Genomic DNA, 16,739 nt, shown 5'->3' on the forward strand with positions numbered 1-16,739 from the left:
CATTCTAGCCAAGGAGTCACTTTGTATCACATAACATTTTGACTTTTCACTTTGACACTGTGATGGTGATTTTTGGCCTATAAGTTATTGGCTCAGTTGAATCCTATTCGGGTTATATAAAAGAAGCTTAAAAGACAATATGACAATAAAATAGCAACAATTAATGCAACTTCAACCAGTTCCAGTGAATTCTGTGTGACCTTGCAATTCTGTCCAATCACTGCAACCTTTCTGCAAATTTGACCAACCATTGTAGTTACCTATGAATCTTACCAATCCTAGCAGTCACCAGCTCAAAATATTGAGCCATACACCACCAAACTGCTAGCGATGTTATTCTCACTGGAGTAGGCTGCCTTTGAGTTTATAATTAATTATTAATACCGTTACAACTACTACTAGCAACTATTTTTTTTTTGCTATTTTCACTTTCTCCCACAATTTAATTGCAAAACCTGCTTAAGGACATTGCAACATGCATGTAATACATCCGCTGGGTTGTCTGTTGATAGGCAAGGCACTGCTGAGGTGGAGTAAATATGTTGTTTTTTCTTTTAGTCGGTATTTGTATGAACTAATCCTTTAATGACCACAGCTGTGAAACATACAAAAATGCATAGTGGGACCAGAGCCTGCCCACCTTCTTGCTGCAGTATACTCACCTTCTCCACACCCCAAACCAGTGGTTGTAGGGATTTTGGCCGGTCTGTGTGAGTGAGTGTATTTAACCCCCCTAACATCTGCAGGTCCCCCTGCAACAGGAAAAGGGCAAACCAATAAAGGCCAGTGGAAGTTTACTCACAGCCCTTTGTCTGCTTGCTGTCTTGTGGACTAAGTCAATCTTTACTCTGGTCTGCAGTGACCTCTTGACTCCTGTCACCCTTCTGAGTGAGCACAAACATGCACCACGCTCGGCTCTTTGTCAAAGAAGAAGCATCCGGACATGACATACTGGTCTTAGAAAATTATATTTAGATTTATATTTTTATTCATCTGTTGCTGGGGGGTTGTTTGGAAATGCATCATATCTGGAAAGTATTTCAAGCCTTGGCCTGAGAGGAACATCAAGTAGGCAATTGAAACCTGGAAACTTGTTGACCTGCTAATTTTTGCTGATGGCCATTTTGACTTGGGAAGAACACTTAGTGCTTCCATAATGAAGTAATTATGATCAGGATACAGGTGCTAATGCTGTAACACGGCCAGTTGGAACAGATACTCCAACAGACATTGGCTCTGGATCAGTTACTTGTTCACCTTCAGAAATGTGTTGGTTGAGACTGAGAAGAGAAGCATGCAGAAACAAAACACGCGATAAGCGAGCAGCTCAGATGTTTTCATTGATTGTGTGTGATGCTGGGTCTTAAACCTACAGTGCAGACTTTTTGTCTCCTCCTTCTGGCAGCGAGGGTAATTACACAAACACTGTTGATAGTGTGAACTCAGAAACTTTTCTTTTCTACTTGGGTTTTTCTCCCATAGCCTCCGCCATACTCCTAGTTGATGTTGCCTATTGTTTGTTGCTACAGCGGCTCCGTCCTTCAGCTCTGGCAAACCAATCATTGCTGGCTGATGTAAAACGCATCACTACCAGAACGCCAGTGTGGGAATGTTGCTTAAAAACTCCAGTATACTGTGAAATACAGAGAGATTTACCTGGTGGTGAAAAGCTTAGTCAGCATTGTAGGAAATCGTTTAGCAAGGGCTTGAATGTAACTGACGTTCATTTATACAAAGTTGTGCAATCCGGCTTTAAAATGAGTGATCTAGTGTATATATGATGTATGGAATTTTTTGGGATTCACAGTGACTCCTATTATGAGCATTCAATATAGCTCGTTAGAGCACTGTGTCAGTTTATATGTAAAAGTTATTGCCTGTCCTCTGTTTTAAACACTCCATTTAAATCTTGCGCTCAGTGGAGCCACATTTTTGCCAAGGGGGCATGTAACAGTGGAGGTTAGGGAAAAGCTCCAAGGTTAAGCTGTATAAACCTCAATTTTCTGAATAATGACTCCTTGTGCAGTACTTCTAAAGAGTACTACGTCTACTGTTGTGATATTCCTCAGGCAGAAACAATCTTTTCAAAGTCAACAGAAGGGATGAAATGGGACGCATCAGTCAAAGGGTTTGTTTAGATAGTCCAGTATATTCTTACAAATCAGAAAATTGTTCCACCAAAGTACAGAATTGTTTCTATTAGCTTTGCATACATGATTTCTTACCCCCAGCACAGATCAACAGCAATTTCACAGGTATCCCTTCCTTTTCATTTATTCCCTCAAGAAGTCAAACATTTCAGGGTTGTTTGGGTAGATTAACAGCTTTGCATGCTTTGTTGCTACTAATGGATTTGGTAAGTGGCCTGCCAAATTAGACATGTAAACAGTATACTGTGAATGTCACTGCTCACAAAGTCACCCCCTGATGGACATCAATGATGACCTTAAGAAAATTGTTTCCCTTTCTTTATGAGGACTGTAAACAGAACTTAAGTGAATTTGCTCCTATTTGCCAAGTCAAATTGAGAACTCTCCATCTGCCTCTCAGCCTTTTCCTCAGTTGAATGAACCATTGTTAGGGATCCAAGCTAATTTTGAGGGGAGAAAGGCAAGATCTGTTACTTCTGGAATGATTCATTGGAGAGGGGAGTTTTAAGTTGTGATTATTTATAGTCTTGACATGACACCCACTCCCCACATAGTGGTATTTCCCTTAGTCAACAGAGCAGTGTTTGGGGAGCTTTGTCTTGCTTTCAGCAGTCTTTTCCATTAACTGCGAGGACTGGAAAGCATGTCATAGTGTGCTGTCACTTAGACAGAGATTTACTTCATGATTTAATAAAGAAACAGTTAAACTGGTGGCTCTGCGTGTAGACTATGTCCTGGATATGAGTCCAACTCTTTGTAACAAAATAAAAATCTTTAAAAATGTCACCATCTGATTCTGAGACAGAAGGATGACAAATGGTTGAGTTAAGGCGCTAGAAAACTTCCACCACTTGTACTTACGTCGCTGTAGATGACCTGTGTCTGTTTGGTGGGAGAGCCTCAGGGATGCCTTAAATAGCCCTGAACTGTATGACAGACAGGGAGAAAAAAGCTGTCTGAATCAGCATCAGATGGCCCCACTTGACACTCCAAAAGGGAATGTTAAGTGTTATATATATTTATTTTTTTTACTCCACTTTTAAACCCTGCCAACTTTTAAGCAGAACCAGCTACTCGTTGGCTTTATAAATGTCAGTTTTATCCTCTCGCAACAGATGAATGATTGTAATCATATTCTTTTCCTTCCTCCGTTTTCCTCTATTGCTTTTTCCTGCTTTGGGGATAAGTCTGCGCTCCCGGCCGTGGAATGTCGCACCACTTTCCCGATGGGGAACAGGTGACAGGCACAGCTCATAGTGGGTCTTTGTAGAGTCCATCTTTTTCTTTTCTGTTTTCCCTTGTTGGCTCATCCTTCATTCTTTCTCTTTTTCCCTTTCTTTTGCTCGGGTATGCAGGGCTACATTGCTTTCGGGAAAACAAACATGGCTGCCTGTCTGTGACTTTCTGTCAAACACAGCCACATAAACACTGGTAGCCTCTTTGCTGGGTTAATCTAGTGCTCACAGGCCATGATGGAGCCATCACACTCACATAACAATCCCTGAAGGCTTAAGGTGCGACAGCAGCCTGTGATTGATAGTACTCTTCTTGGTAGTCTTATATAACTGCATATTAAAATAGCAGGACTACTGTCTCCGCATGTCTTTTGTACTATCACCACATTGTGTTGAAAATCATCACACTAGTTGCCAGAAGCCACTTCAACTTGTGTCAGCAGCTGTTACTATGTACAGGGCTGTCGATGTGATTGATTTGGTTTGAATGTATAGAGTATGCTTTGAAGCTGTACATGGTAGATGCAAAATATGTTGATTTGACAACTGTAACAGTTAGACCTTGTGTAATGCAAAATCTGATTGTATTTCAGTTTTCAGTTAAAAATGTACCAAAGAGTTATTATATTTCTCAGTTAGGGTTTGATGGTTTTATTTTTTTTCTGGCTTAATTTTGAAGTTGGACATCAGAGGAGAACATGAGCAAGAAAAAAAACTCACCTGTGGTATACAAGACCCAATTCTGCACAAAAACATCTAAAACTATGTTATTGTTTTTGTTTTAGTTAGAATTTTAGTATCAGTGTGCTAGTGGTGCGCTATAAACTAAAACTGGCACATTTTCTGTGGTTGTTGGAAACACGGCTCCATACTCTGTGTTTTCATATCTCTACTAGTTGACAGTGTCAGTAAATGTTACACAAAATTTCAATCAGGACATACTTTATATTGAATGAGAGAATATATTTATTTGACAAGTTCACAACAAAGATGAGAAATGGGAAAAGTCTTTGGCGATTAGACCCCATTGTGATCGTATGTGAAGGGGTTGGTGAAGCTGTGATTAGTATAGGAAACCCTGTGATGAACTATTGACACTGGAGGTAGTGGTGAAGAGAATGGCTGAAGATCTGGATGTGATGAGGAGTGGACTTCTGATAAGTTCAACCTGGACACTGGATATGATGAAATGAAGGTAAATGTGGTGGAGGAGGGTTGGAACGAAGCAGAGAAGAGGAGAACAGACATGAGAGAGAACTGTGATTGATTGAGGCATAAAGATTCTCTTCCTAATTGAACTTGCACTGAGCGTCATATAGGAAGGAGACCCGCAAGGAGGGTGAGACTCTATAACAAGGTACATCTTTGCTGTATAGACACAATATTTCATCTTAAAACGGTGGGAATAAAGACTGACACACGTGGAGGCAGTTGTGCAAGGTGGTCTATGTGATCCCTGGCCTCGGTGTGCGTGCGCTCTCTTGAGGTAAAAACCTACTTTACACTCTGTGTATTTTAGTAGACATGACTATCTCAAATATTTTATTTTACAGCTAAACTGAGTTTAAGAAACCAAACATCCATACAGTCTGTACAACTTGGGTAATTATGTGTACTTACAGTAGTGCTGCTGCATTCGTGACAGAAAAAGAAAGATGGACACACTCCTTTTGAGTCCCTTTACATTTCTTTGGCCTTTTACTGATGGTGCACTGTACAAGCACCTCTTCTAGCTATGTGGTGGGCAGTGCCACCTAGAGGTGGGGTCAGTGAGGGTCAAAGGACTCAAGTTCCATGAATATATTATATAGTAAGGTCACAATATGCAGCATAAGTAACATAGATTCAAACATCTTAGTGTGTAATTAGTACTGTTTTAAATAAAAAAATAAATCTTAAATAAGTGGAATAACGTATGTTTCTTTCAGTTGTATCACAAAGTTGTACTGCTTTTCCTTTGTCTGTTATTAGCATGATGACATTTTCAGATGGCTCATATATGAACACCCAGTTTGTAGCTGTATCACTGTTATCATGTATGTGGTAGTTGTGGCTTTTCAGAATATATAAACAGATCATTGTCTCCTGTTTATCACAAAAAGCCTGGTTGACAACCATCCTGAAGGGCGTTGGGAATGAGGCAAAGTGCAGTTGAAAAAATGTATCTTAAAAGGCAAGCGTGACACTTCTCTCTCTAAATCTTAGCTGGGCTTTCTCCGACTTTGAGGTTATAGCTTCGCTGAGGCATGCTTCCATGAACAGATTTAAATTGTTAATAAGCAACTATCCCTTAGAGACAAAGCCCATCATTGTCTGGAAACAATAAAACATGACACAAAAAGGCTCCCTGCATGACTTTATTTTCAGACATAAAAATGTCAATGTTGAATGCCTTTGTAAACAGAGCAGTCAGGTTACCTTTTAAGGGGCTCCCAGGTTTTTTTTCCCCAACTACTTATTTCAACCCAATATTGACTAGGGCTGCAAGTAACAATAACTTATTATCAATTATCAATTATCAGTTATCAATTAATCTAGTCTATTTTTCTGATTGATCAATTAACTATTTCAGCTACAAAATGAAAAGAAAACAGCCTGCTAATAAAAGCACATCACAAGTTCCCAGAGCCCAGTGTGTCCACCCCAGATTGAACCCAAAGGAATTGAATTTACAATCATATAAACGATTAATTATAAAAGTAGTTTTTTGACTACTCGATTAATCAGCTAATCTATTGATTACTAAAGCCCTTGTACTGACCTTAACTTATGTTTGATTGAGTTTGAATGTCACCACGGCTAACATTTCAACATCTTGCCTTTGTACAACAGTTATATTAGCTTTTGGTTTACCAACACTTCAGCAAAAAGTTAAGGTTGGCTAAAGTTAATGGATTCCAGCTCGACAGCCTTACCATGTTTCCGACAAGGCCCAGTTTAGCCTGTGTGTTTATAGGTGGTGACAGGCAACAGATTTAATTACAGACCATTCCCACGGTGGACATTTTGGCAAACAGGCGTAATGTTTGTTTGGTAATATCGTTAATAACAGCTGCAGTCCATTAGCGTTAGCATCAATTAGCTGTTTCAGTGCCAGGGCCCTAAATTAAAAATGTATCATCATTATTTTTATTAATTACATCAAGGTTTTTCCTGTCGTGACATGTCAGAATGACCACTAAAAGAAAAGTCACTGACATCAGTCAGGGGATGTGCTTCCTGCCATTGACAGCATATGCTTTCTACTCTAAATAGATGATTGATTCTCCATATGGAAGCAGGGTAAGGCTAGACTTCTAACAATTAATGACATTTATGATGATCTATGCCTCACAGAAGGACCAGGCAGGGATTTCTGGCCTTGTTCCTCTAAGTGTACAGTTATCATATTCCTCTCTTCCTCACATTTGCTTTGGTTTCATCCATTTGTCATATAATGTGTGTGTTTCTCATTGTTTTTGCCCTGACTTGCAACCTGCTCCTTAAAAGGAATATGTAGATGAAACGCTCACGTGTGTAGCAGAATTTTGATTTGAATTGTTCTTCATCTAATCGGTGATTCGATTGCCTACATTATCTCCATTTTTATGTGCCAGTAGGTTGCTGTTAAAATGAACTATATGTTATTAATTTGTGTTTGTGTGTCTCTCTAGGTGGAACTTTATCCTGCTCCTGTCAGTATGCTCAGCAGTACTTCCTGGAGAAGAAGACTACATAGCTCAAGGTAAACAACAGAACTCTAATGGACAACTAAATGTCAGCATTAAGATTAGTATAAGGCCTTTTCTCTATACTTTTTGTCTTTGTGACAAGTGAACTACTCTCTCTCTAATAATGGACAAAGTAGAAATACTAGTGAGTGATTTTTGTGATCCTGCTTGAATGAATAATGGAGAGGTGATACTGTATATTTGCTATTGTTTATGTAAACAAATTCAATATAGTTTTACTAACATAGTGTTAGCACAGGTTTCTTTGTTAATGTCATTCTAATGAAATAAGAAAATCAGAGATGTAACGTCCCTGACTAAATATGTAGCACTTCATCCATATTTGGCCTCATACTACCTTTAATAAAAATCATGCCAGTGAAAAGAGAACACTGGTACCTTTACCTTTTTGGGAAAGACGTCTTTCAGGGCAAGACCCAAAATACAAAACACGTAGACAACAGGTCAAACATGAATTTTTATTGGTTATTGGTTTATATTTCATACTGGAGCAAGCGTAGGGGCAGTGGTTGCAAAAAGGAGCTCCTTTTTCTTTGCTCCGACATGTCTGCTCTTGCTCTCCAGGCCACAGCGTGCATGTAGAAGCAGTCTAAATATCCTCGCAACCATTGTTGCCTCTCCACCTACCCATCTTTTTTCCTCTCAGTGGCTCTCATCTCTGGTCCATCAGACAAGGCTCTAAATATGTCCCATACAAACACAACATGAAGTACATGCTAAGAAGAGCACTCTGGCAAAGTACACCAATCAGTCACACAAAGAGGAAGAGGAAATCTCAAATGTATTGGCAACTGTGCCTCAAATGGGCAGATGCTGGGGATAAGGTGATATCCATCTGTTTTAAACAAAGCAACAAGGGTGAGAGGAGTTGTAGCTGAGAAGGACAGAAGTTAGGAGTTGATCATAGATAGCAGAGTAGTTTGTTTCACCAGGGCTCTGTGGAGTCAGTACTTAGTGTCTGTATAGCTGTTGGGACAGTTCAGGTATAATCCGACATATTTCTACAGATGTGACTTCCTTGAAAGAACTTGCCTTCACTCAGCAAGTAAGAATGCTGTCAAAATAATCTAAAGAAAACTAAACAATATGTGTTAAATCAGTGTATGCATTTGTGAATTTGTTGAGAGCATATATTGTTTTTGAGTGACACTGGACCACAGCCAGAGATGCACACTTAATTTAAGGTTGACCTCATGTTTAATCCTCACATATTTGTTCACATCTCCACATGTATGTGAAATTCTCTACTGCCCCTTGTATAGGAGAAGCAAACAGCCTCAAGGTTCCCTCTCCTTCTTCCATCTTGCATTGTCTTCTCCCCACATATCTATAGTTGATGAGCTTACTCCAAGCAGGATCAATCCATCATAACGAGGGGAGGAGGAATGCACACAGAGTGCTAGAGCAGCTTGTCTTCACATATGAGACAGGTTAATTGGAATCTGGGCTGACATTACCTCGGGCTAAGAATGTCAAGGACATCTCAGTATGTGCTTAGATCAGCTGCAGATAGATAGTCTCCCTACCTGGGCTGCAGGACTAAAAGCCCTGAAATACCACATCCAGGAAGATCTACTGTAATCTGTTTATCGCACTTTCTCACTCTGGCTCTGTCTTGCTCTCTTTTCCTACCTCCCTCCAAAGCACTGTAACAGAAATAAGTCTTTTTAGTGGACTTTTCCCCAAAAAGTACTCCTTCCCTAAGTGCTGAATTTGTCTGACATTGGTCAACCTGAGGGGCAAATATACTATCACGGTATTACTATATTAGTCTTGCTTTACAATACATTTGATGACATGACAATTTCTGCAATAGCCACGTAGTTACTATTTAAAGTTATGTTAAAAAATAGGATTTCTAAAATGTAAGAAAAGGATTTTCCAACATAAACAACAACAGAAACTTCAATAACAGCCTGATTTAGGCTTGACACCATTGCATTTTTGAGATAATCCATTGTGGTTTGAAAAAGTTTTAAATAAACCAAGAGTTTGGTGAATTTATTTGGAAACTAACAGCATGTTGAGTGTTCTGCAAGATGCTCTGTGTGTCCATCTTTTCAATAGTCGGGACGTACTGATCCCAATTTGGTGTTAAAGGTAACACGATGCTGTAACTACACAAAACCTATTAAGTATAAGTTGACACTTTTAAATTGTATTCTAAAGTAACATTATTGAATAGTGATTGGGCAGGTCTGGCCAATTCATTAAATAGGGTGCACCAACACTGATCCATTTTGTTTGAATCAGTGCTGTTAAACAATATTTAACCCAGACCAAGGTGAAAGGTCAAAGGTTGTACATGTGCAACTCATCTGAAATAAGCTTATCTCTTTGATCTCTTGCTTTTCTTTGTCTTTTAGTGTCTGTAGTCTTTATGGTTGTGAACCCACAAGCCTCTCAAAGCTTCTTTAACATGGAAAATAAATAAATGTAGACAATCATGCAGTTGAAAGCCTTGCGAGATGCAGATCAATGCTTAAGTTAGTGCATTCAGTTCCCCTTCAGTAATACAAGATCAACCAACCCCTCTTTGAAAGTTTCCTCGCCAAATACAGAGGAGGCGTTGCTTTAAAGGAAGGTAGTGTCTCTGGATTAGCAATGAAAATACCTAAACTGCCCCTGAGATCTCACAACAAAACATTAGAGGCTTAAAAAGCATCTCCATTCTTAGCAGTCCATATCACCTCTGCCTCGGTCTGCTAACACACTCAGATGCACGCAGTCACTGGCGTTGTAGGTCAGGTCAGCTTCGAAAATGGCCAACCAGTTTGTGAAGCAGTTGACATTTACTGTTACAATATGTGTGAGGTATTCTTGTTCCCATTTGTCATATTAACAATTTATTTATTTTTTGATGGAACTATCACTGCTCAGTACTGACATATGTGACACATGTGACACATGGCCCTCCAGCACATTGCTCTTTACTCAAAGCCAAAACTTGCGCAGAATATCCTCTGTCTCCAAAGGCTGTTGCCTGGCTGTGCCTCACTGTCAGTAGACTTAAGTTCACATAAATTCTTTTGAAGAATTACCTGTGGGCATGAAAAAAGAATGACAGGACCATTTGGAGGAAAGCTGCTCTCATGAATCTCTGTTGGCCGACTGATTCAAAAAGGCTGTGCGGATTGCTTTCCTGTATCCTAGTTCGGCCCCATCCTTCTCTAGTCGCCTCCACTCATCTGGGCCACAGCTGCCTTTCTGGTACTTACTCCAAGAGAAAAACAGGGAGGGGTCACCGCATCATCACGAGACTGTTGTAAGGGTACAATGTTTGACTAGTGACTTTTATTTCTTTGTCGTTTTACTTGAACAGATTATGTAATGTCCTAGATTTGTAGTAATGATGTATCTCTCTTGAATTAAAATTAGAGTGGCTGCTAATAAAGTGTGTTTGACACTTTAATTAAACCAGTAAACAGTGAGAACTACAATGATATCCAATGTTATCTTCTGTAATAACTCAAATAATGACAATTGAGAACAAATACAATTGAGCTAACGAAAGACAGTAGTGTGTAACCACAACATCGTAACTTTAGGGACCATTGTCCCACATTATCCCCCCTCTTTCTCTCCTGTTTTTTTCTGGTTGCTCTCTGTTGTGAACTCTTCAATAAAGGTGAAATGCCGTAAATCGTAAAAAGGAAAATCTCTGGTCATTGCATCACATTTTTACAAATACTTGATACTTGCAGAACAATTTCTTTCATCAGATATAAACACAAGCATGATTCATAGCAATTACATCTTGTTGCTTTCCAACTACAAAATGATTAGAATCTGTTGATATTCTTGTCCTTTTTGGTTTGTGGTTATAAACGCTAAAAGGTCTCATTACATGTACTATCAATATGTGCTCCTTATTAAGTTTTTTAAATCAGTTTTCAAGTACAAAAGTAGCAGAAGCGACAGGAAACATAGGGAGGGAGGGAGAGAGAGAGAGAGAGAGAGAGAGAGGTTAGAGGTTAAAGGTCCCCAGTAGGTCTTGAACTTGGCACTTAGTGACATGGTTTAATACTGTAGCTTAGACTGCTCGTCTACATACATTTCTATTAATATCATTGCCATTCTGGGTCTTGTAACGACTTCAGTTGATGACCACTATTTTTACAATACAAACTATTGTGCATTTCTCAAAATCCACAGCAAGTACCAAGATTGAGTCCATAAAGACTGCCTCATCATTTTATATTCCAATACATTTTCACATATTTAATCTGGGTGAATTCCTGTTGAAAGAAATTGTCAATTTTCTAAGCCTGCCGGCTTGAGTGATCCAGTCTCTGCAGGTTAACCAAAACATTGTCTCCTCTGTCTTTCAGGAGTGGATATCCTCTATCGATTGGGGCTTACAGCTCAAAGCAGCACAGACACTCCGGACGAGAGGACAAGCTCAACTTCGACTACTCACACCACTGTTCCCTCTCCTTTAAACCTTCCTGCTTCTCGATATGGGGTATTACTCGACTCAAACTCCCTCTATGAGGCTCCAGCAAGCAGTCTGTTCCCGCTGGAGATTGGTGAGGAGTTTTCTGTTGTGGTTAGCCTAAGCTCCTGGCGAGCAAACAATGCTTTTCTTTTTAGTGTCAAAGATAGCAGGGACAGGCTGCGTTTTGGCATTCAGCTGCTGCCACGCAGAGTGGTGGTTTATACTGCCGAGAAAGCCCCCATCTACTTCAACTACAACTGGCAGGATGGGCGCCAGCACCCTTTTGCTGTTGGTGTTCGTGCACGCTCTGTGTCCTTCTATGCGGATTGTGGGGCAGTGCAGCAGCGGGAGCAGACCCTGGGGAGAACTCAGACACCGGGGGATTCTGGGGGTCTTTTCACTCTGGGGAGAATGAACTCCAAAGCGGCACCATTCAGTGGTCGAGTCTGCCAACTAGATATCTATCCCTCAGCCCAAGCTGCCGCGCACTACTGCAACTACCTTAAAACACAGTGCCGGCTGGCCGACACTTACCGATTGCCTTTGCCAAATTCTGGTTTGGATATTGAGGCAAATGACCCTAATTCTGACCCCTTGACAAAGTCCCCTGTTGGAGTAGAAACAACACATCACACCCCCACAAAAGCCACAGCAGCTTTAAAACTGTCCCCAGGGAGTTTGGCCCCACAGTATTCAACTCTGAGCCCATCAGTACAACCTCACCTGGGGGACCAGAACCACATTTCCACATTGGATCCTCTTTCCCAAGCCACCATATCCTCGCTTCAGCCCGACAGCCCCACGTTGACCACCTATAGCACAACTATCACCACTACCAAAAATGTGTTGGCAAAAGGAAGGAGCCTGCAGGTGGACACAGATCAGTCTGAAAACAGCACAGAGGAAGAGAGCAGCTCTGGGAGCCTGCAGCCTCCAGATGCCACCCCAGGTCTACATTACCCAATTAGGCAAAGTCGAGTGAAGGAAGGACTCAGGAACAACTCCATCACCAACACCAAGGACTCTCGCTATGTACCTGAACAGACTCCTCAGCTCGTGGAGACTCATCTGAGAGCTAATGGCACCACTTTGTACCGGGAGAATCAGGTGGACACCTCAGAACAGCATGATCTGGATGGCAGCTATGATGATGTAGACATTGGAGGATATGATTATGGATATGAAGAGCCAGACTTCTTATACGACTACGAAGATGGTTTCCGTGGGCCCAAAGGAGAGCCAGGTCCTCCGGTAAGTGACTGAATTTATGAATGACAAGCAGAGCTGTGAGTGTTTATGGAACAGTGTTCAAGTTGAGGCACAAGTCAGTGCATTGTTGTACATGATCAAGAGGAAAACACCAATACAAGGCAATCAAAGTTAATTTATGGCCACTATTTGAATGCTATGTAAAATTTGGCTTTCTACATACACCCAGGATATATGAAAAAATATTTTGGCAGGGCGGCGTAGTGATTTAGAAGTGATGGCATGTCCAAGCACTGTTCTTTTTTCATGTATCTACAAGTTGTTAAAATAACACGCCATTCCCTTGCTGAAATACTGCCAGCCACTTTTGTTCCTATTTTAGAGAGGATAACTCATATGAAGGTTGGAGGTATATCCTGGCTAAGAAAATTAGCTGTCCATCCACAGTGTTTCCCAAAGGGTGACAGTTTTAATTGTGGCGGGGGACAATATTTGAAAGACCTAATTATTTATTATATATTACTTATTTCACTACTTAACCCTCTAACTACTTTAATCACCTTGCTTTTTCCTTCTGGGACGTTACTCTTTTCCACACAAGCCACACACACACCTACTCTGGGGATCCTTGGGGATACTTGTAATGTGAGTGAGAGTGAGAGTTTGCTGAAGTAACCAGTAACACAATGTCAGACAAAAGTAAAAAAATATTTTTGGTTCGTTATGAAACTATGGCGGGGGAAATTAGACCATGGCAGCACGCCATAGTCTAGGTGATTAATGGGAAACACTGATCGAGCCTTATGATGTAAGCAGATTGTCAGGATAGCTTTGCCTCTGAACCTGCTTTTGTTGCTCAGATTTTCAGGTACTGTTATTACTAACTCTGTGAGCGGGATATGTCTGATTGTCCCATCCGATGTGTTTAAACTTAGAGCTGTATGCAATGATGCAAGATGTCTCTATTCATCCACAAGTTTCCATAGTACTACCTCAGCTATAAAGTGCCTGCAGGTCTGTGGGGCAGAGCTTTGCCAGAGCTGAGTTGTTGTAACTTATCTTCACATCTCAAAGCCAGCGCACACTTACTGCAGTATTATAAGCATGACACAGTCTAAGCCACAGGCCTTTTTCCACAATTTGGCAAAAATATTGACAAATTAGCCAGGACGTTTGTTCATTTAAGCTGTTATATTAAAACTGTTTGTATGTCTTGGCTATTCTGATCACTTTGATGCAGGCATGTTGTGAATGCTGGGTTGGCTAGGGGTCAGTGGCTCACTCTCGGTGTCATTGGCTCTTAGTTTATTCTTGAAAACAATCTGGTTTCACAGTTTTGCAGCAAACTAGACTTACTAATTAGACAGTACAGTGGCATGCATGCAAGGATACAAAGAAATCTTTGGTCATTTTACAACACAGGGCTGTGTTATGAAATTCAGGTTGTATTTTAGTTGTGTGTATATATGTGTGTGTGTGTGTGTGTGTGTGTGTGTGTGTGTGTGTGTGTGTTTGTGTATAGCAAAATTAATTAATAATTCATAAAATTGGGTGAACAGGCTGCGGTGTGTACTGTCTTTTAGTATCTTTTGGGCTCTAGATCAAACTACCTCTGCCCTCAGTAGATGTTCCTTTTTTGCTGGTTTATAGTTTTAACCATTAGTGGCTGTTACATTTCTTGACCCAGATGTCCGTCCAGACATTTCATTGTTGGGCTGTGATGTAATTATTTTGCCTCCCCTGATGATCAGATTGCATATTGGCAATATCAGTTATCCGCAATTTGACCATATGAAAATAGAAATGATCGCCCAACTTTATGTCAAGTTCAGTATCATTTCATAATCTCAACTATATCTGGATTTGATTAATAATTGGTGGGTCAGATTGTCAATAGCATTGTGTAAAAAAAAAACTAAGGCAAGGTGCTAGTTAGAAGAAGAAGAAGTTTTAGTAATAAATCAATGGGTTTGAAGGCTTATCAGATGCCTAAACACTGTGAGACAAATTTTACAATCCTGTAGTTGTCAAAGCAATCATTTTTATGTGTGGAAAAACAGAACAGTTATGCTGTTCATGTTGCAAAGTAATTAACCCAGACTGCACGCTTCAATTGGACAGCACAGGTCGTTGTGGGGTGAAAACATGATCAAACCTTTCTTCCTGGACCACCCTGGCTTTTATTGCTGGAGCCCTCTACATGGAAAACCCCAGATGTACCATTTCAGTGGTTCTTTTTTGTTTGTTTGTGGAATTATTAACCTGTTTGAATCAGTTATATATATATATGTGATTATAGCAATGCTTCAGAGTAAATCTGTACACTTCAAAAGGAGGGTATCACCTCCTTAATGCATTTCCCCTCTTGGTAATGTAGCAGTTACATGGTCTGTTACTAAGCTACTTCAGCATACAGCTTACTTAATAACCGTATGTTGGGTTACAACGCAGGGGGTATTGTGATTCAGCTCAAGTTAAGGTCACAATGTAACAAGTTCAAACGATGATTCATTCTACCCTGTAATTTTACAGAAGATTGACTTCTTCATTTGACTCTATTGGGAAAGAGTTGACCCTTGTCTTCACAGATGAATATTATCAGTTTACTGCATGAATGCCTCGGTTTCTTTAGGCCCTGTTGTTGTGGCGAAGGCGGTGGTGTGCTCACAGTTTCCATGTGTGTGGGAGTGTAGAGGAACAAACAGCTGTTTCTTTATTCATATTAGAGCCCGACCAATATGGGATTTTTAAGACTGATACTGATACAGATTTTATTGCCGCTGTTATAGCGAACTAATGCTCACCGATATGATTGTGCAAAGGCGCTCAGAAGGCTCTTAAACTAATTTAATTTAACTTAATTATACATGTTAAATAATTTAACGTTGTCAACGAATTCTAGCTGATATTGCTGAGTGCTGCTGGCCACAGTAATGTAAATCTCAGCGCACTCTGCTGGATAAACTTTGCAGTGACTCCAATATATTATCACAAGCATTTTTTTATGTATTCTGTATTATGTACCAGAAAAAACTGTTTTCATATCGGATAACATATATGGTAATACCAGTATGTCTATTATAGGCCAGTATCAGCCCATAATATGGGCTGACCGATATATCGGTCGGGCTCTAATTCATATCTCCCTCTGTGCCCATCTACTGCTCTGATGGGGAATGAGGATGGTCCCCATTATAATGTCTTACTATAGCAATAATTCAGAGTAGTAAATACAATGCTATGATGTTGAATATTGTAGTGGGATTGTTTTTTTTTAAAGGGAGATTGCACTGGAGAATAGCAGAAGAGCCTGAAGAATAAATCGCTTCCTTGACCAAAAGTAAATTTCCTGCTCCTGCTCCTTAATGTTGTCCAGTTATGGTGATTGCTGTTCAAGTGTGTAATCTTCAATCAATTTCTAATTTCAAGTAAATTCATTTACATTCATTTCTGCTAATATTAAGTTTATTAAGCTTTGTGATTATATTTCAGTGAACTGAAACTTTGAGAAAAACCTTAGTGATCAATCTTATTTGCTTTGCCATTTTCTCATCATACATAATAGACCAACACAATTCGTAATGGAGATCTCTGTTTTCACTTCAGATTAGAACTGACATGCCATGGCATTTTTTAAGGAGCTGTTTGAAAAAATAGTCTGACAGTAATTATATTTATAAGCAGCATGAGTTATGGATGGAATACAAAAACTTTCTTTACTACCAAAGGCAGTGTTTACATTTTGCAGTGAATAGAATAGCAGGATATCCTATTCCAAAGTTTGGAATGGGTAGCTAAAAATTATGAATTTTGTCTCACACCTTCAATGTTATGAAAATACAGCATCACAAGTACACCCAACAAAGTAAGTAAGCCTGCAGAGGGCGACTAAAAATTATTAATGGTCGCACCTGTGTACCTGATATTAGATTTTTTTCAAGCTTTGTTCAGATACCTCAATAGAACCCGCAAATGT

General features: G+C 39.9%; 1 protein-coding gene across 2 annotated transcripts in view; it reads left to right on the forward strand.

Annotated features, from left to right (window-relative positions):
- Window positions 1–16,739, forward strand: part of LOC127350906 (collagen alpha-1(XXIV) chain) — an 88,529-nt gene that overhangs the window by 2,585 nt on the left and 69,205 nt on the right. For both annotated transcript variants that reach the window (XM_051377966.1, XM_051377967.1), the window contains exons 2-3: window positions 7,039–7,109; window positions 11,448–12,805. In XM_051377966.1, the coding sequence (XP_051233926.1) occupies window positions 7,039–7,109; window positions 11,448–12,805 (1,429 nt within the window). The remainder of the gene's footprint in view (window positions 1–7,038; window positions 7,110–11,447; window positions 12,806–16,739) is intronic.

The sequence above is a fragment of the Dicentrarchus labrax genome, unplaced genomic scaffold (genome assembly GCF_905237075.1).
Source record: "Dicentrarchus labrax unplaced genomic scaffold, dlabrax2021, whole genome shotgun sequence".
In the NCBI taxonomy this organism is placed as follows: Eukaryota; Metazoa; Chordata; class Actinopteri; family Moronidae; genus Dicentrarchus; species Dicentrarchus labrax.